We start from the raw sequence: 26,411 nt of genomic DNA on the forward strand, positions 1-26,411 counted from the left end.
TTTTTTTTCTAAATTCGAAAAATTATTGACATGCCTGACTAACGAACGTCAGGAATTTGTCGTGATAGGGGAGTTTAACATTGACGCGTTGGACAAGACTCACCATTCCACAATTCAATTAGTCGATTTACTTAGGTCATTTGATCTGGAGTTGCTAGTCAGAACTCCAACGAGAGTGACGGCTACAACACAATCTGCTATGAATACGCGGTGTCTGTAGTGAATATAGCTGTCTCAGACCACTATGGCCAAGAAGCCATCATTAGTGGGGTACAACTCAAAAGGGAGCCCAAAATTAAACAAACAGTAAGAGACATAAGGCCAGAAAACATCGCTCACCTCAACACTTCTCTTTCTAAAGAAAGATGGGATTTTCTAAATTCAATTCAACCTGTAGAGCAGCAGTTTAGATTGTTTGACACTCTAAATTTCCACATTAACATTTGCTGCCCTACAAACATTATCAATGTTTGCGAAAACACTTCCAAATACAACTGGATCACAGCGGGTATTTTAGTTTCTAGAGAAAAACTAAAATTTTTCTGCGAAATTTACAAAAACACTTCAAACGAACAATTTAAAACTTTTTTCAAGAATTATAAAAAAACATACAGGAAAGTGATCCAAGCTGCAAAAGCATATGATGTCTCAAAATCTATTCTCTCTTCCAAAAACAACTTGGGGCATCATTAATAATAAAACGAAAACTCACAAATCAATCAAAATTAAAATTGGGTCTAGGCTTGTGGAAGATGAAATGGAGATTGCCGATCAGTGTAATGACTTTTTTTGCATCCGTTGCCGATGGGCGGGGTCCTCGGCCATCTGAACCTCAAGTACGTCCCTTGCGAAGACAGAGCCCCACATCGTCAATGGTGTTGGCGCCCATCGTTGAAGACGAGCTTCAACAAGGGCGCGAATTATTCAGCAGCTCCCAGCCAAAAAATCAAACGACCTCAATATAACGTCTCCATGGCTCATAAAAAACTGCTGCAAGCATTTAGTGAGACCCTTAACCCAATTAGTAAATTATTCATTACAAAAAGGAGTGTTTTCCTCTCTTCTGAAAATTGCTAAAGTTATTCCTATTTTTAAGAAAGACGACCCAGCTTCAATTACTATCGGCCTGTCTCAATTTTGCCAGTGATAAGCAAAATTTTTTAAAAGATTTTTCTTATAAGAATGCTTCACTTTTTGAACAAATACAATCAGCTCTCAAGTAAACAATTTGGTTTCAGAAAGGGCAAATCGACAACAGACACAGTTTTGAGTCTTGTCGATATGATTGTAGAGGGGATTGAACGTCGAAACCACACAATGAGTGTGTTTTTAGACCTGTCCAAAGCATTTGATTGCGTAGGTCACGGTACACTGCTCGACAATCTTGAGTCCCACGGCATTCGAGGTGTGCCTCTTAAATGGCTTAGCTCGTTCCTAAGTCAGAGATCCCAAGTTGTCTAAATATCAAATAAATTATCCAAACCAATAGACCTGAGATATGGAGTCCCTCAAGGGTCTATCCTCAGTCCTGTGCTTTTCCTGCTTTACGTGAACGATATAAAATCATCGCTTCTGCATGGAAAATTGGTGCAGTTTGCCGATGATACGACTCTCTTTTTCAATGCAATGTCAAGCGAAGTTTTGGAATAACAGGCTTTTGTTGACATCAACAACTGTGTCCAATACTTCCACAGCCTCAATCTAACAACAAACTCTTCAAAAACCAACGTTTTGAATTTTGCCTTGCGCACTGCGGGCAACCAGTGTGAGTCTGCCATTTTGTTAGATGACTCCACACTGGAAGAAGTCTGCTCTTCAAAATTCCTAGGAATGCACCTCAATCGAGGGCTGACTTGGAATGAGCACATTGACCATGTTTGCGCAAAAATCTGCTCAGGCATTTTTGTTTTGAGATCCTTAGCCAAATACTGTCCGAGTCAGGTATTGATTACGGCGTATTACGGCTTGATTTACCCCCCTCTTACCTACGGAGTGGTCCTTTGGGGATCTTGCGCAAACACTCAGTTTCAAAGAGCATTCAGACTCCAAAAGAAAGCAATTCGAGTAATCGCCAAAATCAAATTTAGAGAGTCGTGCAGGGAAGCTTTCAAGAAATTGCAGCTGTTGACTCTGCCGTGCCTCTACATTTTGGAAACAACTTTGTTTTGTATGAGTAAATGTGCCTTAACCAGAGGCCAAGACATACACATGTATGAGACGCGTGGCAGAGCAAACTACCGGACTGGGAGACACAGAACGGTAGTTTATGAACGCCTACCCTCGCAAGTGGGTGTGAATTTCCTCAACAGACTGCCCAATTCAATTAAACATGCCCCAACGCCTAAAGCATTAAAGACTCGCCTCAAACGCTTCTTGGTGTCTCAAGCATTCTATAATGCGGGTGAGTTTTTGGCATTCGACTTGGAGACCGCCCAATTACAAGACTGATTCTGCTGTACCAAGTGGGTTGCATTGGCGAAGAATGAAAGAGGTGTGATTGTAAAATTGTATGTATGAATGTGTATTGTGTGTATGAATGCCTGGAATTTTAGAAACCCCATATTGACGTTTGCCATACAATGTACATATTGTCGCTGCAATAAAAAAGATTTTGAATTTGAACACACAACACAGGTTACACAATCAATACGCTACAGCATAATTGAAATGAAAACTATGTAATCTAACAGCAGATTGACCACCGCCACTCCCAGTCTTGCGTATATTGCTCACGCTTTGTCTCTCACACTTACGAGAAGTATTACTTGCCAAAATGTTGTTGCATTATAGAAAACTTCGGACCAAAGAGTGTTGGATTTTCAAGAGATTACTGTATTTAAAATAAGGGACTAAATTTGTTTGACACAAACATTTTATCTAACACAAGAAGTGGAAGCAATGTCAGTAATCAAATTTGCGCTATTTGTTTTTTTTTTTTTTGGCAAAACATTTAATCAAGAAGTACATTTGTAATGGATTGTATTAACAATCAATTATCTCACAGCAGGAACGTCATCAGCCACCTTTATCTGGATGCAGAGATCTCCTCCAAACACCTCCTAGGTCAGTGATTGATATTGGAAAGTCCTCATTCCGTAAAATATTCCGTCTCCCTTCACCAAGGGCCAGAAGCTTGCGGCCAAGAGGTCATCTATACCTTTAGAAAATAATTGTTCCCAATCATCCTTAACCCTTTGAGTGCCAAGCACTTTTGAGGGGGTGGCGCTGCCAGTGCCAAGCATTTATGACAGGTCACCTCTCTCAGTACCAAGCACTCTTTTGGCAGTTGTGTAGTGTTCCACCAAATAATTCATGACTTAAAAAATTATATTTCTGCTTATTTCAATACAATTTTATTTCTTTTTGTAAGGGAGAAAGTACGCTATAATTTGTAATATTTTTTAATGATATAACATGTTAACATTTAAAAATTAAAAAATAATACAAACAAAAATTAAATTATTAAAATTTTGTAGAGATAATATAATAATGTTACATGTTTGTAGAGAAAAATTGTAATTTTTTTATTTTAATACATTTTTATATACTGTTCCCTATGGAAGTAGGAGCAAGTATAACTTAACAAGTTTAAATAAAGTAAATATCTTGGAATACAAAAATTGTTATTTTATGATCTTAAATTATTTGTATCCATCTTTTTTATTGTTTCTTATTTACATAGGAACAAACATACTAAATTTCAAAAAAGTAAATTTCTGTATAACCGAGTTATGATTATTTTAAGTTTGGTATTTGTGTAGTGTTCCACAAAATAATTCACAACTTTTTCAAAAACAAATATAATGGAATGATTTTTTGTATTGTGTTGGAGGAAAAGTAGAATATGACTTGTAATATTTATTGGTGTGATAAAATCTGTTGAAATTGTATACAATTTTTAATTTTGTAATATTTTTACATGTTTGTAGAGAAAAAATTATAATTTTTTTTATTTTAATACATTGGTATACTGTTCCCTATGGAAGTAGGAGCAAGTATAACTTAACAAGTTTAAATAAAGTAAGTATCTGTAATAGTGACTTTTCATATATATTAGTGCAAAATATAAAAAATCTGCACTCGTGTAAAAATTGTCTTTCATATTTGCAAATAACTTTTACCAGCTGTAAAAAATCAAATCAAGATAGATTATCATGTTTATTTGACATATTATATATAAAATTAGACAAAATAAATACAATGCTATTTATCAACATTTTGTAACAGAATAATAAATATTCTAAAAGCCGATCTAGTCAGCTTTCTAAAAAAAAACCGTGGGCTGATGTCATCGGCCCTCAGCACTTTTCGGAAATACCCACGGGCCGATCACTTCAGCTCTTGGCGCTCAAAGGATTAAGTCATAATTGTGTCTTAATGCCCACTTTCTACCCTATCTTACTGTAATAGACCCAAATGCTTATTTAGTTACCAATAGTTAGAACGATTTTGTGATTGAAAAGGTTCATGTATGTTTGTAGATTTCCATGGTTAGAAGATGAAACTTTCTGAACTGTTTTTATAAAATAACTTAAAATCTAGGGTGGATAAAGGGCTAAGTTCAGTAGTTGAGGAAATTTCGTGATTAAACAAATTTCCAGCTTTGTAAAACTTTTAAATCCATTCCTCAGTGAACATTCATTCTGGCCCAAACATATTTACATATTTTTTATGAGTTAATACATGTACTAGTGGCTTGTAGCATAAATTGCTGCTTTATACACACTGTTCCTAATTATTCTAACACAAATCCGCAGTCTATACCTTTCTTCAATTACACTAAATACTAAAATCAATAAACAATAATTTACACAATGTTTATAACAGCTTTTATTTATTGAGATTGTTTCATTTAGAAAAGTGGATTTAGCATTCTCATGAGCCCCCATTTAATAAAAGTCACTGTGGTGTAGAAGTTATAATCTATTTTCATCCTCTTCAAGTCGTTAGGATGGGCATCATGTGTTTTAGGGTATGTATATAATTTTGGAAGTACGAAATGCGGTATTTGAAAGTTGTTTATAAATGGGAATATTAAGATATAGTTTACCTCCTTTTCCTTATTCTAATGGTCAAATTCTCTATTAGTTAACTGTTTTGTTAAAATTCAAGCACTTTTTTGTTAGATACCTAAAGCACGTTTATAATAGCACGGGACTCGAAAATCAGCCATAGAAAATCAGCCATAGGTTTTTTCACACTTTTTCTTCAAGGACTTGAACACTTTGATGCAACTCTTCAATATTTTACGATTGGTTCACTTTTCACACTTCATATTGGTTTACTTTGTTTGTTATAATGGTTTTATGTATGTGACTGCGATTGGGAAGCTATCTCGTAGGAAAGTTAGGTTTGTTGTTTCAATTTGTAAGCATGCAGTAACTAACATCTATTATATGATTCTCTTAATCATTTTCAAATATTCCGCGATTGTAAGCAAGACCCCTAAATTGTTCTTTTTGAAAATATGAAGTGTGTAGGGGTTTCCGGTTTTCAGCCTCCCTCCCCCCCATTTACATTCTTAGAACATTGAAGTTGAGCCCTTCCCACGCCGTAGACGGATATATTAGTATGGTAGACTTTGACCAAACCGCCAAATACAGTTATATCCGATATTATAGATTATGTCTCTTGAAGAGTGTTTTAGTTCACAAAAGGCCTTTGAAATGCCCGGTGCACACTCTGTGCTTATCGCGGTTGCCAAGGAAGTATTTACAAACGACCTTCACTCTGCGGCAGGGGGAGAGCACCCTTTGTCTAACTCTGACCTACTCTTCAGTTCTGCGTCTCCTACAGAGCCATAACCAAAAATATCCGTGGCGTGTGGCACTGCTTTCTCGGTTGTCACGTGTTTACTACGTATCTCATTATTCTTCATTGTGTGGTAGTGTTGTGATAGTTTGAAATATTTATCTTGTTTTATAGTAAGCTTTTCAGTTTAGTTACATTTTACAATGAAATTAAGATTTATTTGAAATAAACAGTTTATAAATAGTTTTTTTTTATTGTTATCAATAAATACGCTAATTTTAAGTAAAATGCCCTGTTTTATATTTTTTTGCTTTTAACTTTTATACCTTAGTTATAATAAAAATTAGCTTTGAATTTTTTTTACTTGTCATGGCGTTACAGGAAAGTTAATGGATTAATGAGTGGGGTGTGAAGGGTTAGGATGTAAATATTTATTTGTGTGATTAGTGGTTTTCATGTATACTGATGTAATTTTACATCTCTCTTAAAATCATATGTGTATGTTTTTTAAATCTTGAATCTACACCAGCTGGTATATTTAAAACAGCTGATTAAAAAAACAGCTGAGGTACAAAGTCTCCTTTGAACACATGACTAATATTTATACTGTTTATTTACCAATGCATTTCTCATGGATATTTCTTCAACCTTAGATGCCAGTGGGGCAGAGCACTGGTAATTTTTGTCATATCTGGTATTTTATCCTACCGTCCTTGGCACTCAATCTTTAGAATGAATCTCATAATCTATCTTATTTTCTTTTCATCTCGAGAAACTTCCTGGTGTCCAATTTGCTTGTGGAATTAAATATATAGATATTAAAATAACTACATAAAAAATCAATGTCAGCCGATATATCAAACCAAGTGTGATTGTTACTTGGCTTGTTTGAATATCTAATCATTATATCTTGCATTATGATTGTTTTGGTCCCTTTTTTCAAGAGTAGTAGTGGTTAGTAACTATTGGAACACAGTAACTTTAACTGAAAGGATAAATAGTTAATATACTCATAAAGAAATTAGACGAGAAAAAATTTCTTAAGTATTTCCCAGAAATGTAATACTAAAAAAATAACAAATAGCTGGTTCTCTGAGATTTATAAAAAGAGCATTGCTAAAAAGAAAAAAAATAGTAAAGTTATGAAAACAAATAAACTAGTAATATTTACACTATAAAACAACTTAAGAATATAACTTGTAATTTCTTATGTTATGCGAATGAACCGTTTTTAACCTAAATTGAAAGGTAGATTTTTTTCAGATACAAATCGGTGAAATGGTGCCATCACGACAATCTTTTGATTCACTGCTCAGATACATTTACTATGCTGATGTGAACATGCCTCCTGAAGATTCCTTGTATCTGTTCAGTGCTCCATATTTCTACGGTTTCACCAACAATAGGCTACAGGTACGTTAGTATAATTTTGTATTTATATTTAAGTATACGTGAGGTTTAAGTGTGGTTTATACTGAACGAAACTTAGCTAATAGTCTTGTTGTTGTAACTATATTCTCCACGCAGTTTCCAAAGTAGTTGAAAATGTAATATTTCGTAGAATGATAAATCATTTCTAAAAAAATAAAGGTCTGAATAACAATCAGTTTGGCTTCTGGAAGAGCCGGAAGTACACTGAATGGTAATATTTTAGCTCAGATTTTGGTTCCTTGGTTGTTCTTGATGAATCACAACATTTTGTGGGAATGTTCTGTAACCTATCTAAAACTGTTAACTGTGTGACAACAAACTTTTAAGTGAATTATATTATTACTAGCAGTTACCCTTGGGTTCGTACACAATTTTCAAAGTTAAAATCTGTACCCTTTTTAGTGAAAGCACTTGTGATTTAATATGATAGATCCCTATGATATGTTTCAAACAGAAGTAGGCATTCATCAGGTATAATTTATTGCAGTGTTTATGGTTAAGAAACAGAGGTTCAGTTTGCGGCTGGCTCTTATTTCAGGTTTTATGTACATAAAATAGAAACACTTCTGGTTCAATTGAATTATATTTCAATGCCAACGTTGAGTTTAATTTAATAACCTGATCAAGAAAATATATACATATACTGATCTTAGAAATCAACTGACATGGAACCTAGCATTTACTTATGACCCATGTAATCTAAATGGTCTTGCATATTTCCGGTGCCAAACTTGATTTTACCTTGTTGCCCTGATCAAGAAAATACATACATATGCTGATCGCTTTTGTAACAATGTAATTACATTTCTCTTGTTGCTATGAAATTTCAAAGATGTATGTATTGAAGAATGTAGTTTGTTAAATCATATACAGGTTAATGATCGTTTAAATTTTGGTTCGGATGAAAAGTGGCTTGCAGTGATCGTAATGTCCAGAATTTTTTATAGGTCTTTTTGTACTTTTCTAGAGATTCAAGATCTGTATCGTACTACAATTACTCCTAATAGTTAAACAGTAAAAAGGAAATAACACATGTGTCCATCTTTATAAGTTGTAACTTGGTCATTCATCAGTGGGTGTGAAACATCGCAGTCTGCAATGGAACACACTAATTCAACTTATACTGCTAATGTTTGACAGAATCAAATTTATGTAATCTAATTTGTGTTATTTTGTAACATATAACGATGGCACCATGTCCAAAATCCTATTATTCTTTTAGAATCTATGTGATTTTCAACTCAAATTGGTTTCATATGATTATAGGGCTTGAAAATGTTAACACAAATTACTCATTTTTAAACTTTTTCACATGTTTGCTTTGACTATAACTTTTAAAACAATTTAGGCACTTTTCTAAAAACTTAAAAGTTTTGGTAGGCCGAAGGCATTTATAGCACAACAATCTGGCTTTTAATCCTTTTAATGCCAATGTCCTGTTATCCAAACATCTAAAAAAACTATGCATAAAATGCCAACGTCCTGTTAACTGGACGTTCTAAAAACTACGCCTTAAATGCCAACGTCCGGTAAACCGGATGTCACAAAAAAAATCATTAAAAATTCAAAAATAAAAATTTTATTTATTTACTAATATTTTCCTATTTATAAACACAGACAAACCTCTTCATAAGATTACAATTTACTATTTCTCTTGTGGATGACCTTTCAAGATAGTGGATTTTAGAACAAGAATCTTGACCAAATGTGGCTAACCTAACAAATGTTACACTAAAGCGACCTGCCAGAGGTTCCGGAGGAGATAGAAATCCGGATATCTATTTGAAAAAATTACTAGTGATAGAAAGAAGAACTGCTGTTTTTGTAGTGCAGCCAGCACAAAGACCGGTGGGAAGAGAAGTAAATGAACATTTATGTGCAGAAAACGCAAAAAGGATTTGTATCCAAAGTGTTTTCCTTTTCATCACTCCTAAGTTTTTTGGGTTTTGTTTGTAAATGTTATCCCATTTGAAAAACTAGATAACTTTTACAATGTGTAATTGATACTTTAGTTTTACTCATGTGTTTGTTAATTTTAACTGTGTTTTTCCTTATTTTTATATTTTGTGAAAAACATTAACTGTTTTTAAAACTTCAAAAATTGAAAGTTATAAGTTGCTACATAATGTCACATAATTTGTGAACATTTTACCAGTAAATTTTTGAAAGTGTGTTCATTGAATAGAGTCCATCCATTTTTTTTCATCTTCATAAGAAGGCCTAAATGTAAAAAACCCGAAACTTTTTCATGTAAGTTAAATTTTTTGTAATACAAATATTTGAATTTAAGTCGGGCTATTTTTAGTATGTTATTCCAATAAATTGAATTTTTATCTATAATTTGATAAAAATTCATTAAATGTGTGTAACAAATAACAGATATACAAATTATTTATTAATGCATTGCAAAAAGGGTTAGAAACCCCCTGGCACTTGTAAGAAATGCTTGGCACTGGTAGAGCGCAACTTGAAAAATACCTATGGCACTATTAAGCATTGGAAATAGTATTATAAATAATACTTACTATGGACATAGCCTATTCTCAACTGACATTTAAAAATATATATTGGTATTGTATTTATTTTTCTGTTTCCAGGCATTTTGTAAACAAAATCTTGAAATGAATGTGACATTCGAAAACGTAATACAAATTCTAGAAGCAGCTGACCGGATGCAGGCTTCTGATATGAAGAAATATTCCTTAAACTTAATTGTACATCACTTTCCAAAGGTAATATTCTATTGATGTTTAATTTCATATGTATTCTTAGTATATTAATAGAGAGTATTGTAGTCTTCCACAGGTCAGCGTATTCTTTGTATATTGTTCCACAAAAAGTAGATGGAAGTCCTTACTGCCATTTCCTACTGTTTCTATTGGTCTTTCAGTCATAATAACTCAGATGCAAGTCGCTGGCCTGGCCACTGTGGAATTTAAAATTTTTACATTAATTGCTACCTAGTTTGTACCAAAGTATTAGAATTTGTACTTTTGAGTAAGACGAGGTAACGTATTCAATTTGGCAGAGTCAGAAATGCGCTATGAACTTGCTAGCTTGTATTAGTGGAATTCCGATTTGAAACTTATACAATATTTAGTCCTTAAATCGTACGAATTTGTACCAAAGTATTACAATTTATACCATTCTGGAAAAGAAGTAATAGCGTATTCAATTCTGTCCAGTCAACAATGTGCTTTTCACTTTCTAGCCTACACAAATAAAATTCTGCATCAAAACTTATACAATAGGTATAATTATGTATCATCAATTTATACCAAAGTGTAAGAATTTGAACCTCCAGGAAGACGAGTTATAGAGTATTCAATTCTGCCTGGCCAACAACATGCTAATGACTTTTTGGCCTGCACAAGTAAAGTTCCGAATCAAAAATAATACATTACTTAGTACAAACATAGTATCAATAATATTATCACCAGAAAGCATTAATTGTAAGCTTGAAAAAGTAATGTAGAGTGAGTCGATGTGAGTAGTTTCATCTACAGTGGTAATGAGCTGCATGAGTTCAAGTCTTTTACCTGAGAAGCGATAGCCAAAAAACTAAGTGGCATATCACCAACAATACCGAAATGACAAATGAGATTGTTTACAGAAAGTAATACGAGATAGTGCCATAGTGGGCACTAAATAAATATATTATTCAGCTTAAGATCCAACATCGATACTACGTTGATTGATAATCGTGTGAATTCAATTAAATTTCTAGGAATTCAGATAGGAAACCAGCTTAATTGGAACAACCATATCGATTATATAAGCATCAAACTTTCGATAGTAATTTATTTGTTACCTCGCCTTAAATTTAATGTTCCTGAAAATTGTTTAAGAACTAAATATTTGTCATATGTCCAATCAATTCTAAGATATGGATTGATTTTTTGGGGGAACTGTTATAGAATCCAGGTTATATTAATACTGAATAAAAAGCTCTTAGAGTAATTACTGATTCAGACCCAATAGATAATTGTAAACCTTTGTTTATACATTTTAAGATACAGGCCGTAAACAATCTTTATTTATATGACTTAGTTGTGTACATTCCCCAAAATTCTAAATTATTACAATTTAATAATTCCATACATAATTACAACACAAGAACAAAAAATAATACAACAATTGATTTTCATCTCCTAACTAAAACACTCAAAAGTCATATTGTCTTATCATCGAAACTATATAATCATTTAGAACCTTTAATTAGAAAGAATCCCTACATCACTTTTAAGAAAATCTTTATAATTGACTGGAAAATCCTTTCTATAATTCATATGAATTATTTTGTTTAACCAATATAAATTACTAATTAGACTATAGTAAATTAAATTTTACCACATTGATTAATTAGTGTTGATGTACATATGTGTGTGTATATTTATTTTATATGTATTATAACACTTATAATAGTAATTATTGTTATTGTTATTAGTATATTTTTATTGACTTAGAATTGTGTAAATTTTGACTTTGTTAATGATTGTAAAATCCAAACAACAAATAAATATTTTATTATTATTGAAATAACATTTCAAAGGCCTATTTTGTATGTATGAAAAGAAGTGCAATGCAATTGGGTCGATGTCAATGGCCTCTGGTGTGGTATGGTAGAGAAGTCTGAGAAAGAGGGAGAGAATAGGTTATAATAGAAATTACCAGAAGCATTATAGTAATTTTCTTTGTAATACACAACAAATAGAAAAAAGTATGAAAGCATTGTAGTCCCCTTTATTTAAGTTTATTTAACAGGATGAAATATACATACTGATATCGAATAAAATTATAAATGTAAACATCCACAACTCTTTAGCTGTTTAGAAACCATTTTATATCATAGACATACACAAAAAGATTGAAGGAAAAATGTTAATATTGAAGTTTTGAATAATTCTGCTTAATTACATATTTTATGCATTAGAAATAAGATTAATATATACAACATTTAAATCACTTGCACATTTTACAGCATATACAAACTGAGAGCTGTACAATACTTCTACGCAATTCATTTTTTATTTCAGTTCTTACTAGTTTGGTTCAGTGAAACATTACTAAAACTAAACTTTGAATTTCATGAGCATAAAGGATTGGAACAGTTGAAATGAAAATCTAGAAATAGTAACTTTTATGTCTTTGTCTGATGCTTATATTATTTTATGTGTTTTGTAGTGGTTGGTTTTAACTATATCAAGCTAAAAATATGATCTTGAAAAGTTTTATCATTTAGTATTTTTAACCCTTTTGCTACTGTCCCATTATGACCCCTACCAAAACGAGAAAAGTTGATAACTGATGTTTTTCTTAAGAGAAATAGTTCATCAATTTCACAGTAAACTAGGCTGATTTGTTAATTCTCTCCATGAAGCTGATTAAATGTATGTTGCAGATCATATATTTGTTGGGTATTTTTAATAAATAGGTATTTGTTTTTATTTCTAAAGTGATAAAGTAAATTAAATATGACATTACTTTTTTTTAAATTGTGACAAAAAAAAAATAAAGATTAAGTTATTACGGGTCGTTAATTAGATGGTAGTTTTAAGTGAGTGAACTGTTTGTACAGGTTGCTCGGTTGCCAAAGATGCGTCTACTCAGTCGAGAACTTCTCCTTGACATCGTGACTGCTCTCGCTGATGACATGAGTGCAGCGGTGACATGTAATGACAAGATCTGCCAGGACACGTCAAGCATCAGTCTGAGCAGCGAGACCTACTGACCTCTCAGCTCTAGGTCTCAGAAAACCTTAAAGAAACGTTCTTCAGTGTTGTAAGCTTCAAATTGAGTTCCCTGGACAACTTAGAGCACTTACGTCTCAAACTGACCAAATAGAATTTACTGATTTTACGATTCACTTATGTAGAAGTCTTCAAGGATGTCTTCAGGTGGTGATCACAGGTGTCCGGTGACCTAACGGATTTAATAAACACATACACTCAGTCTCTAAGACGCTTTTGTGATATGAAACGTGCGTTCCATGCGACTTGATCTAGCCTATTTCAAAGTTTATGATACAAAGAAATTTGTAAGAAAGCTCTCCTGTAATGTTGTGATGTACCGGTGCTAACACTCTTATCACATACCGTGTATTCTTCATGACTATGTCGGTCTGATTTATTACCAGCACTGTTACTCATGTAATGTTGTAATTTCATGTAGAGTTTATCGCTCTAGGACGTACAAAATGTAAATGTTTAGTGATCAACGCACTGTTCTGTATCCATCGTTTAACTAATATACTGAGCAAGGTTATAGTGACCTTACAAGGAACATTCTTGATGTTGTGATAACACTTGTGTGGCGCTACAGCAACCTGATCCAATCCAAACATTTTATACCTCAGGGTCTTACTAAGCTATAAAAATACTCTTTATAAATGTTACTTAAGACAAGTGTTAAATGTATCTGTTAGGTGGTGTAGTTCCTTTGTATTTACTATTAGTTGTACGACAGTACTGTAGGATCTAAATTGATATTTAAAGAAAACATTGCCAGTCATTTTGTTTATTGTTGAATAAAACGCAAGAAATTGTTGAAGAACTATAATAAAACATCTAACTTTTAACATCAGAGTTTTTATAGAGTAGGAAGGGCAGGCTTACCTTTACCGGATAGATAGGATATTCTTCATCTTCACAGAGACAGTAAAAGGACACCCCAAAGTGGCTGAAAATTAATTCCTGACTCTATAAACTTGACTATTCTATCCGGAGTTTTGCATTATTCCAAAACTCCCCCCTTATCAAATGAAACATTTTATGTATCTCATAATCTATGTATGACACACCATCAAACCTTTGTCTTATTGCTGATAAGCTTTTTCCGCAGCAATAAGGTTGATCGTTAGCATATTGGAAGGATATTTCTCTTCTTTTTCACAAACACATATTAAAGGAAATCCTGATATTATACAGAATCTGAACTTGCAAGTTTTGGGTTTTCTTATCTCTAAATGTGATCTGATGAAGCAATAGGTATAGCAATTCATAGCATCTTCTATATGATTGCTCTGGATCTCTTAAACATGCCAGCTAAAGATTTGGGTTGCCTGTACAACGTTAATTCTTAGCCCCATGTCATCTCTGATACTCCAAGTTATGAGCTGATATTGTCTGCAGTTTCTTATAGCGGAACATGTTCTCCACCTTAATATGCTTTCGTTCAATTCTCACAGATTCTCCTCCAGTTCCTGTTGTCTGTTCTGCAGCTACGAAATGTAACAGCTGTGGATGGATATAACTCACTTACTTGTTTTACCAGCTACGTTTTTCTCAGGATTTATCACAGTCTCCAGCCTTTGTATTTCTTCCTCCAAAGCTCTTCTATCTTCTGTGGTCTCTTCTTTTCTGTCTTAAGCACATTTCTAATGCTATGGCCATCTGTGTTTGTCACACCAGCAAACTTTTTTTGTCATTGCTGACAAGTTTTCTCCACAAAGTTTTCTTTACCAGCTTTTAAATTTTAAATATGTTTTTAAGCCTACTTTGTCCATCCTACCTAAACTCTGATGTTAAAACTAGTTTTTTTTTTTGCCTTCTGTAATAAAAAAACTTGAAACTTATTCTCGCCCTTCAAACCTCTTATCAATTCTCTACAATTAATTCTGAATGTTCCAAAATCAATCCATAAAAATTTTGGCTCAAACAACTGAAGAACTATACTTTCATTAGCCAAAATTAATTCTTATGTCCTTTACCTAGAAATCTGCCTCAAATCCATCACCCACTGGTATAACTCAAAAACCTCCTCTAACCAGCATACCGAAATTTGCTCAATCGATCAAGAGCTTCATAATTACAAAACCGTCATTGTCAAACTTGGATACCCGAAGTTCATGGTTGACAACAAAATCTGGTTAGCTCAGGTATCCCGAACTCACAAAAAACAAGGTAGAACGACACATATCACAATGAACTACAATCTTTAAATATAATTCTCAAAGAATGCTAAAAGCCCTTCAAGCTTCTCTCTTCATCAAGGCCTCTTACAATCTCCTCTATCTACAGTGTTCAGACAACCAGCCAGCTTAAAAACCATACCTGTCTATAAAAAATTTCCAAATCACAACACTACACAGTCCACGTCAAAAAGTGGCCCTTATACATGTGGACACAAGAAGTGTAGAACTTCTGTAATGCATGTGCCTACAAATCAGTTCAATAGGTCTGTCACAAAAGCTGTGCACCAATTTAAAGTGCACATACTAGTGCTACTGGAAATGTCATTTACTGATTTCGCTAACAGCCTAAAGCTTACGCACCCACATGAATTACTACCGACAAAATGTTGAAAACAAATTCAAAGACGGATATGTCACCCAATACTGTGCCAGCTACCATATCACTTTCTTCAACGACTGTTTTACAACCAAAATAATAAAGATTCTTCCCAATCAAACCTAACTGAGGAGATGGGAATTAGCCTACCAGTGGGTAACCAAATAAAGAACCACCTAATCTAAACATAAGGTATTTCCTTGCTTAACTCCCTCCTTTCCTTTTCTCAGGCTTACTAAAGAACTGAAAACATGAACTGTGTAGATATAGTTTTATGTGCTAACATAGTGTGTATAATAGACTTTGTCAAAGTGCAACCACATTGTTTTTGCAATTTGGCAAAACTGTATACTTTAAACATAACCTCTCTGTTGTTGACATTGGCCCATTGGCATGAAATATACAATTTTTATGTGTTTTTAATGTCTCTCTGAAGAAGAAGAGAAATATACTTTCAATATGCTCTAGAGGGAAATGAGTGCAGCCAATAAGAAACTGCATGCATTATTGTTACATTTTGTACCTGCAGGAACTGGAAGAAAATCTCTGAGAACTGAACGAAAACAAATTAAGGTGGAGAGCGTGTTCCACAATAAGAAACTGCAGACATTATTAGCCCAGTGTTTTCGTGTTCTCAATCAGCTTACAATAGGCAATTGAAGAATAGAGACCAATTTCATTGTATAATTTACAGACCAATCATATTGGTGATCGACTGTGAATAAGATGTGGCCAAGTTGTTTATTACATCCCTAAGAAACTCGACAGCATTTTTATGAGAAGATAAAGATCACTTGAACTTTCAGGGATGAATATGGGACTAAGAATTAACGTCGTACAGGCAACCCAAACCTTCAGCAGGCATGTTTGAGAGATCCAGAGCCCAGTGTTTTCGTGTTCTCAATCAGCTTACAATTGGCAACTGAAGAATAGAGACCAATTTCATTGTATAATTTACAGACCAATCATATTGGTGATCGACTGTGAATAAGATGTGGCCAAGTTGTTTATTACATCCCTAAGAAACTCGACAGCATTTTTATGAGAAGATAAAGATCACTTGAACTTTCAGGGATGATATGGGACTTAGAATTAACGTGGTACAGACAACTCAAAACTTCAGCAGGCATGATTGAGAGAAATTTCAGCCTGACTAACCGATCCAGGGCCTAAAACAATTTTGTTTTTGGAGCTATATCATTCAATGAGGTAAAAGATCATGGCCCTGTATTGAATTACCTTTGCCATAGTTATGACCTCCATGCCAGTTATGAATAAGAAAACGAACAACTTGTGGGTTCAAATCCCAAATGATATTAGAAATTACTCTTCAGCCCATTTTGTGTGCCCTTCTTAATGTGTCCTGAAGAAGAAAAAAAGAATCCATCCAAAGTAGTAAAAATCAACCTTGCTACTGAGAAAACATACCAGCAATTTTAAGAAAGTTTGATGGTGTATCGAACACAGATGACTATACGTAGCATTAGAAATGTGCTTCAAAGAAAGATGGAGAAAGAAAATACGAGAGCATAGAAGCTCTGAAGGAGGAAATATGCTGGAGACTGTGTTCAATCCTGGAAATGAAGTGCAGCTGAAGAACAAGTGAGTAAAAGTAATACATATCAGCTTACAATAAGCAATAGAAGAATAGAGACCAATTTCATTGTAACATTTACAGGCCTATCGTGTTGGAGATAATTCTGGAGAAAATGTTGCCAAGTGAAGTTTATTACACCCCTAAGAGACATGACAGCTTTTCTGTGTGAAAATAAAGATTACTTAAACTTTGAGGGATGATATGAGACTTTGCATCAACGTGGTACAGTCTAGAGAAAACTTCAGAAGGCCTGACTACCGACCTAGAGCCTCAAACAATTTTGTATTTGGAGCTATATCAATGGTCAGATAGAAGATGCCGTACCTAAGGCCTCCATCAGATCCAGTTGGAAATAAGAAAACTTGTAGGTTCAGATCCCGGATAATATCAGGATCAACTACTTTTGAGCCTATTTTGTGTGTCCTTTTTAGTGTCTCAGAGAAGAAGAAGGAAATACTCTTCGAGTGTGGTAGAGATAAGCTCTTCCTATCCTATTAAAACTCTAATGTCAAAACCCAGCTTTTTGCCCTCTATAATCATAAGAATATTGAAATTGTAAGTTTTGTGATATTATATTATAGTTATTAATTTTAAGATATTAGGGAAGCAGTTACTAATTATATTACTATTGGACTTGATTTGTTAAACATTTTTTAATAAATTAACAAAGATTTTGTGTTACAGTAGGATTACATGTATATAAAACAGAATTTTATTGAATTTAATATAATAAATATTTGAAATTTGTAATGGATAATGTAAACAGGTGTACAGCGTGTGATATTTTTCGTCAAAATGTATTAGTTGTTATTAATTTGAAAAATTGTCTAAAAGTTTCATGTATCGATATTGGTTGTTTATGATTAGTGATGCATGATTGCAAGATGTTGAAGTATTCAAGATGTTATAATTTTGGAATGAATTCATTAATTTTGCTCGCCAAGCTGCGGGTAAGAAATCACAATTAAAAACCCACTTCACTTTTAGAAAGAACATTATTCTAACTTCAGAGATTCATACACATTATAAGAATAATCTTTCAATTTTATTCCAGCTACTGTACTTCCATACCAGCAAAGTGAATCTTCATTTCCTGGCTGAATTACACGGGAAAAACATAATATAATAGTATTAAAAAAATGGATCAAGTTTTTTTTCCTGAAAGAAAATTTTAGTTTGAATGCTATATTTATCACTTTATCCAGTCATTATATGCATTGGTGAGAGTGACTAATCAAACTTTATCACTTAATTTATACAGCCATTATGCAAATTCTGTGACTGAAGTTGGCCAAAGCATGATTGAAAAACCACTTTACTTTTAGAAAAAAAATATTCTACCTTCAAAGATTCATACAAACTTATTATAGATGATCTTTTAATTTTATTCAAGCTACTGTACTTCTATTCCAGCAAATCAAATCTTTTAATTTCCTGGCTAAAAGTTTTTAATCATGCTTTATTTAATATAATACTTCATCCAATCATTAGGTTAGGTTTTGTTATGTATATCATGTTATATTAGGTCAGGTCATGTTAGATTAGGTTTGCTTTTGTTAGGTTATGTTATTTAGGTATGATTTTCTTTGCTTTTGTTATGTTAAGTTAAATTAAATTAGGTATTGGTAGGTTATGTTATGTCATGTTGTTTTACTTTGGTTATGATAGTGTACCGATGGATATTTTAGGTTTGGTTTACTTTGATTGTGTTATGTTATATTAGGTTTGTTTAAGTTATGTTATTTTGTCATATTATATGTTGGGTTACGTTATGTTATTTTGTCATGTTAGGTTATTTTATTTTGTCATGTTAGGTTAGGTTATTTTATTTTGTCATGTTAGGTTAGGTTATTTTATTTTGTCATGTTATGTTTGATTAGGTTATTTTATTTCGTCATGTTAGGTTAGGTTATTTTATTTTGTCATGTTAGGTTATTTTATTTTGTCATGTTAGGTTATTTTATTTTGTCATGTCATGTTAGGTTATTTTATTTTGTCATCTTAGGTTATTTTATATTGCCATGTTAGGTTATTTTATTTTGTCATGTTAGGTTAGGTTAGGTTAGTTTATTTTGTCATGTTAGGTTAGGTTATTTTATTTTGTCATGTTATATTTGATTAGGTTATATCATTTCGTCATGTTAGGTTAGGTTATTTTATTTTGTCATGTTAGGTAATTTTATTTTGTCATGTTAGGTTAGGTAATTTTATTTTGTCATGTTAGGTTAGGTTAGTTTATTTTATTTTGTCATGTTAGGTTATTTTATTTGATTTTGTCATGTTAGGTTATTTTATTTTATTTTGTCATGTTAGGTTAGGTTATTTTATTTTGTCATGTTAGGTTAGGTTATTTTATTTTGTCATGTCAGGTTATTTTATTTTGTCATGTTAGGTTAGGTTATTTGATTTTGTCATGTTAGGTTAGGTTATTTTATTTTGTCATGTTAGGTTAGTTTATTTTATTTTGTCACGTTAGGTTATTTTATTTTGTCATCTTAGGTTATTTTATATTGCCATGTTAGGTTATTTTATTTTGTCATGTTAGGTTAGGTTAGTTTATTTTATTTTGTCATGTTAGGTTATTTTATTTTTTCATGTTAGGTTAGGTTATTTTATTTTTTTATGTTAGGTTATTTTATTTTTTCATGTTAGGTTAGGTTATTTTATTTTTTCATGTTAGGTTAGGTAATTTTATTTTGTTATGTCATTTTATGTTAGGGTAAGTTAGATTATATTAGATTAGGTGATTTATGTTGTTAGGTTCGATTAAGTTACATCAGATTTTGTTAGGTTAGGTTTTGTTTAGTCATGTAATGTTATATTCGGTACATTTGATTTTGTTAGGTTATGTTAGGAACTAGATAATCTGATTAAAACATTGGTGTTAACTCATTAACAGACACCCAGCAGGGATCACTTCTGGCTGGTTTATACCTACCAGTTGAACCCACCACTGGGCACAGCAAAAACCGATGTGCCACTTCAATCTGGGCAACCTTATGGATGTCCAGTAGCGGCACATCACTAACCGCAAATGTTTAGATTCTGGGATTTATGGGCAATTCGATAGGTCTAGCCTACTGTGGAGGATGGCTGTTGGAGTTGGTGGGGTTTGTTCCCTTACCTCAGAGGCTCTTGTTAACCTCAACAAGGGTGTGCCACCCCCTGCCTACTTTGACTGGAGAGGCTGGTTCACAGCTGGCCTCCCTTCTTCCGGGATGACTTTGAGATGTAGTGCCCTAATTCTTCCTCATGGATCTCGATAGGAGGCGGCCCCTACTCCCTAACCTTACCCATCCTGAATATCCTATCACTCCGGAAGCAGCGCAAAGGTCCTTACAGGACTAAGTGCAATTTATAAGCTTCTTGTCCTAAGAGAACAAAAAAAAAAAAAAAAAAAAAAAAAAAACTCATTAACAGATACTTTTTAGATATGCATAATTTTGGGATAATGTAATAAATGAAGCATGATTAATTACTTTGACAAACTTCAGTCAGATAATATCTATAATGGTTGGATAAAGTGATCGATATAGATGTTCTATTAATCATTTTGACCCTAAATCTTTAGTTATAGCTGGTAATAATTAATCATTTAAACAACAATCAATACTACAAGAGTACCAGTTACACCCATACCACTATACCTTTATATAACAATTTTTTCTTATTTTTAGCTCTAGAATCACGTCTTAAAATATTTTACCATATTTCTGACTCACCCTGTATACCTAGGTGAATAAGGTGTGTGACAGCCAAAGTAATTAATTTAAGTATTATATAATATCCAGTCATTATTTATTCCATTCCAACAGTTCTGACAATTTATATGTTTTGATTATAACCTCTCGCAATAGCGCATTACTATACAGGGTGAGTCAGAAATATGGTAAAATATTTTAAGATGTGATTGTAGAGCTACAAATAAGAAAAAAATGTTATATAAAGGTACGTCCGGAAACGCTCCATTACTGAGTAATGGCTGGCGAAAGATTTTGCTTTGTTTTCAGTTCACCTGGTGAAATTAAGTGATTCTGAAAGGTTTTGTTCTTACTTTTTAACTCAAATAAGATGGATGTATCACCTGAATCACCTGAAAAATCAAATAAAACCACTCTAGAGGTTGTAGTGTGAACAGTTTTTGAGAAAAAGTATGAAATTTGCAAAAAATCTAATAAAACAAATACCGTCTTATATGTTTGATGTCGAATAACATTGTTATATGACCAATAAACAAATGGAAGTGCTTGGAACATGCTGGAAGTGGTATGGGTGTAACTGGTACTCGTGTAGTATTCTCAGAATACTAGATTGGCTGACATTGAACTGTAGTGACAATTCTCTAGTGCTTTTTTCAGGATAATCAGAAATTTTATTAAGAACCAACTCTTCTAATTCAACAGTCCTACATGATCGGGCGATGCCTGCATTACTATGCTCCGAAGACTTCAAAGAACCCGTGTCAGATAGGCGTTGATGAACAGTGGCAAAAATCTTGCGCTTTGACACCTGCGGTTAGGAAAGTTCTCTTGCTAGACAGACGTCTTGCTGAAATACTATTGCAGCATCCCAAACCATACATTAAACCATGTCTTCTAAATCAGAGTTTGAATACAGATGAATATTACCTTCCATTTGTTATAAATGAAACACACAACACAAAATCACTAATAAAATGGATGGAAATAACTGGTTAAAATACTTAACACAAGCACATAGTATCTTTACAGTTTGCTGTTTTGTTCAACAATGAGGTGACATAATTATGTCATCTAATAATAAATGCCAAGCTGATTATTTATTATTTAAAAATGTTTAAACAGTTGCTGTTTGAATAATTAATTATTACCAGCTGTTACCAATCTGATATTCATTCCTTATTATAAAACAGCAAAACATTGCTGTGTAGTATAATCCGTGAGGAGTCAATTTCATAACTTTTTTACACATTTAGTTAAATTTTTTTATTATGGTTGTTTTCAGAATTAAATTCTCTACAATCTGTATTAGGAAAAACAATTTGTTTATCGGTCGTTTAACAATGTTATTCGACTTCAAACATTTAAGATGGTATTTTTGTTATTAGATTGTTGGCAAATTTCATACTTTTTCTCAAAAACTGTTCACACTACAACCTCTAGAGTGGTTTTATTTGATTTTTCAGGCGATTTTCCCTTTATACAGGGTGAGTCAGAAATATGGTAAAATATTTTAAGACGTGATTGTAGAGCTAAAAATAAGAAAAAAATGTTATATAAAGGTAGGTCCGGAAACGCTCCATTTCTGAGTAATGGCAGAAATTTTTTGCTTTGTTTTCAGTTCACCTGGTGAAATTAAGTGATTCTGAAAGGTTTTGTTCTTACTTTTTAACTCAAATAAGATGGATGTATAAAGAAAATCACCTGAAAAATAAAATAAAACCACTCTAGAGGTTGTAGTGGGAAAAGTTTTTTGAGAAAAAGTATGAAATTTGCAAAAAATCTAATAACAAAAATACCGTCTTAAATGTTTGATGTCGAATAACATTGTTATATGACCAATAAACAAATTGTTTTTCCTAATACAGATTGTAGAGAATTTAATTCTGAAAACAACCATAATAAACAAAGTTAACTATATGTGTAAAAAAGTTGTGATATTGACTCCTCACGTATCACACTACACAGCAAACTTTTGCTGTTTTATAATAAGGAATAAGGAATTTGAGTTAAAAAGTAAGAACAAAACCTTTCAGAATCACTTAATTTCACCAGGTGAACTGAAAACAAAGCAAAATCTTTCGCCAGCCATTACTCAGTAATGGAGCGTTTCCGGACGTACCTTTATATAACATTTTTTTCTTATTTTTAGCTCTACAATCACGTCTTAAAATATTTTACCATATTTCTGACTCACCCTGTATATGATACTTATTCAGAATCTGTCTAACATGTTTACAATTGTATAGTTATTATGTAAGTATTCAAGACAAGAATAAAGTCTAAATAATGGGCCAAATATATTTACACTAAAAAGTTCACCGTTGTTTTATTTATATTCATTTGTAACCCTTTAACAAACCATAACCATTAAAACTAAAGCCAAAGAGGCACAAAAAACAAAAATTCCATCACGAGGAATTGGTTGACGCACTAATGGTAATGACAAAAGAAATTTTTTAAAGTACTAAAAATCATAACTCTTTTGTTTGGTAAGAATATAATCAATATTTATTTACAAACATAATAAAGTGAAATACAATATATACAATTTCGTAGTCTGAAGAGCTAGAGACATTGTCATTGGGAGCAGAATGCTAGCAGATGGAAGAGGTTCGGCTCAAGTGCAGTAGTAGTTAGACCTGTTACTCATCGTATACGTATTCATGGGAATACAAGTAGGCACTGGTTGCTGTTCGTAGTCCACGTCGTAGTAGATCCCACTCTGGTTCTGTAAACACCATGACATATCTTGTTTTAGTATGGGGAATGTGTTGTCTATACATTATAAACAGTGGGCCGGCCATAAGTCCTGATCTACACTGAAATATTTTTTCAGGAACAAACTCTATAGAAAAATGTTTCAAAGAAAATTTACATGGTTTGAAGAAATCTATCCACTTGTGTAAAGGTTTAGGTGTGTGTGTGAATAAGGTTTTCATTCTCATGGGCCTTTTTGGGGTCACTTTGGTTCTTGAAATGGGAACTCATATCTTTCCTCACGGATTTAAAGTGCTATATAAAATTTTGTCTGAATTTTTTTCCAATCCTGACTGTTCGTTAAAAAAATAGCTAAATGAAAGCGTCTCAGCTTATCGCCCCAGGGATCTGGGTTTGGATACTGGTTTGCCAACAAATCTTCATCTGAGGCTAGCCTGAGATAAGAGGTTGCAGCTGGAGCTTCACAGAAAAAAAATAAGTGAAGTGATAAAGCAATACATTTGTCATTTTAGTCTAGCAGCTGAGAGTCAATTTGTTCTGTATCTACACACAACTTGCTTTAATCAAGAAATATATAGATAAATCTCCTAAATCCATCCAAAATATGGTTGAGGTTGAAATGGGAAAATATCAAAAGGGTTAATAATATAAAATGACATTCTTTTCCTTGTGTGAAAAAGTTAAAATAGTAAAATCACAGACAGACAACTAGATAAAAAAGATAAAAAGTCACCACTTTTAGCCAAATAGTTCTTCTGTGTATGGTTAGCTGATGGTGATGTCAAAGTCAAATCATTTATTGCCACAAACAATACAAGGATTGCACAGGCAGAGGTCAAATTAAAGTAAAATTATCTAAATTACTAAATTTAACATTACATACAGAACCAAAACATAACATACTAAAACTAGTCTTTCTTCTCAAGTAAGTAATCCTGGACACTGTAATATTCCTTTTGAATTAAAAATTCTTTCAATTGGCTTTTGAATTTGTTGGGCTCCTTAACATTCTTTAGATACTGTGGTAGAGAATTAAACAATGATATGCAGGAGGAATATGTTTTATTTCTGAAAAAAAGTGGTGCTATGGCGAGGTAGGGTTATGTTATTGTTGTGACGGAGTTGGTATCTATGAGTATGTGTAATATGAGAAGTAAATAAACCAAAATTCTTGATTAGAAATGTCAGGCTGTTGAGGATGTATATTGATGGAAAAGTGAGTATGCCTTTCTCTCGAAATAGCGATCTGCATGACTGATTTCCGGCCAAGTGAAAAACTATCCGAACAGCTCTCTTCTGCAACCTGAAAACATACTGCGTCTTGGTGCTTTCATGGCCCCAAATTGGTACTGCATAAGATAAATAAGGGTAAAAACAACCATGATAAGCCAACAAGAGGATGTCAGCACTTTTGAAACAGGCAAGTCGAGACAATAAAAAAATACTGCTACTTAGCTTACCTGTAACTTTCTCAATATGGTTTGAGAAGTTCAGTTGAGATGTATCATTTAAAGTTGAGATGTATCATTTAATTATGTGTTTGACAGTTGGTTTTAACTATGCCAAGCCAAGAAAAATACTCTCCAAAACAAATTAATTTTTTATATTTTTAACCTTAATGATATCCTCCTATTTCTACATGCGCCAAAACTAGTGTGGCCGACAATCAATTTCTTTCTTAGGGGAATTTTTTCTATCGGTATGAGGAAAAATTAGGTTGTATACTTACACAATTCAAATTTGCCCTCAGCTCTTGGAATGTGAATAAACCAACTTTGTCCTGAGGGTCCTTCTAAATTAATATTTCTCTGTCAGCAAATTTAGTTTAATGAAATTAAGCATTCACCACCCAAATTACATTTTTAAGTCTTCAAATTATATTTTCTAAATAAGTATATTCCTTTCAAATTTTAGATTATTTATTAACTGAATTTGCTCATGTATTCCATGCTCTGGCCTTGTATGGTTTATTTTAGAGGTTAAATCTTCATTTCTCATTTGTTAATGAAAATGTTTTTATTTAATGACAATTCATTTCCTTATTTTAATTTAAGTGTTTTGTGTGTTATTGGTAGTGCAGACTGAGGAACTCGTTTCCCCACACACAGGCTGATGCCCATGTGGGGATAATTTCCTATAAGTTTTTTGTTATGTATTATATTTAATTCTGTACATAAATTTTGGGAAAAAAAAAAAAAAAAAAAAAAAAAAAAAAAAAAAAAAAAAGGATATTATAATGTTGTGTACCTGGTAGACAAATGGGAATTATTTTGAAAACCCTTGAATTCATTTATTGATTTATTTGTATTTGGAATACAACGACAATTGAAACATAATATACTTGAGTTAGCACTACTGAACCTTCCGAGTGCGAAATCTGATATTTCCAACCCTACATCACTTTATTTACCAATGCAATTTAGTGTATTAAAACTAAGTAAACACCTGTTAATATGCATACTAAAATGTTGGTCATTGTCTAAACTACATGTGAACAATGTATATAAATACATCAATTGCAAATAATTTGCAAGAAGTTTTTGCCGCAATCATTGCAGCAACAGCTTCACTGAAAATAACATTTGTTCACCAAGTTATTCAGGCAGTATCATTCTTGAATATATAAGAATAATCAATCAAGGTTTCATTCATCATAAAAAGGTTGGTACTGTTGGAAATAGACTATAAATGTCATTCATAATCTGTCAGTTAAAAGAATGTAAGTATATTCTTGTGTACGTCAACTGGTTGAATTCATCATTCCTAACAGTTCAATGGTTCAATACAACATTGATGATTGAATACAATTTTCTTAAATTGTGAACGCAATAAAGATTTATTATTATTGTTATATGGTATAGCAATACATTTTAGAAATCAGAATCAGTCACACTTTCATTTAGCAGAATTCGGTTTAATCAGCAT

The 26,411-nt window shown here is 32.7% G+C and overlaps 2 protein-coding genes across 10 annotated transcripts in view; one reads left to right on the top strand and one right to left on the bottom strand.

Moving 5' to 3' along the window:
- LOC124368727 (leucine-zipper-like transcriptional regulator 1) overlaps positions 1-18,194 on the top strand; it is a 55,625-nt gene extending 37,431 nt beyond the window's left edge. For all 3 annotated transcript variants that reach the window (XM_046826044.1, XM_046826046.1, XM_046826045.1), the window contains exons 13-15: positions 7,015-7,164; positions 9,780-9,914; positions 12,761-18,194. In XM_046826044.1, coding sequence (XP_046682000.1) covers positions 7,015-7,164; positions 9,780-9,914; positions 12,761-12,913 — 438 coding nt within the window. In that variant the 3' untranslated portion in view covers positions 12,914-18,194. The remainder of the gene's footprint in view (positions 1-7,014; positions 7,165-9,779; positions 9,915-12,760) is intronic.
- Positions 18,195-23,233: 5,039 nt separating this feature from the next.
- LOC124368728 overlaps positions 23,234-26,411 on the bottom strand; it is a 68,944-nt gene continuing 65,766 nt past the window's right edge. For all 7 annotated transcript variants that reach the window (XM_046826053.1, XM_046826054.1, XM_046826048.1 and 4 more), the window contains exon 13: positions 23,234-23,496. In XM_046826053.1, coding sequence (XP_046682009.1) covers positions 23,386-23,496 — 111 coding nt within the window. In that variant the 3' untranslated portion in view covers positions 23,234-23,385. The remainder of the gene's footprint in view (positions 23,497-26,411) is intronic.

Source organism: Homalodisca vitripennis, chromosome X (assembly GCF_021130785.1).
Source record: "Homalodisca vitripennis isolate AUS2020 chromosome X, UT_GWSS_2.1, whole genome shotgun sequence".
Taxonomy (NCBI): Eukaryota; Metazoa; Arthropoda; class Insecta; order Hemiptera; family Cicadellidae; genus Homalodisca; species Homalodisca vitripennis.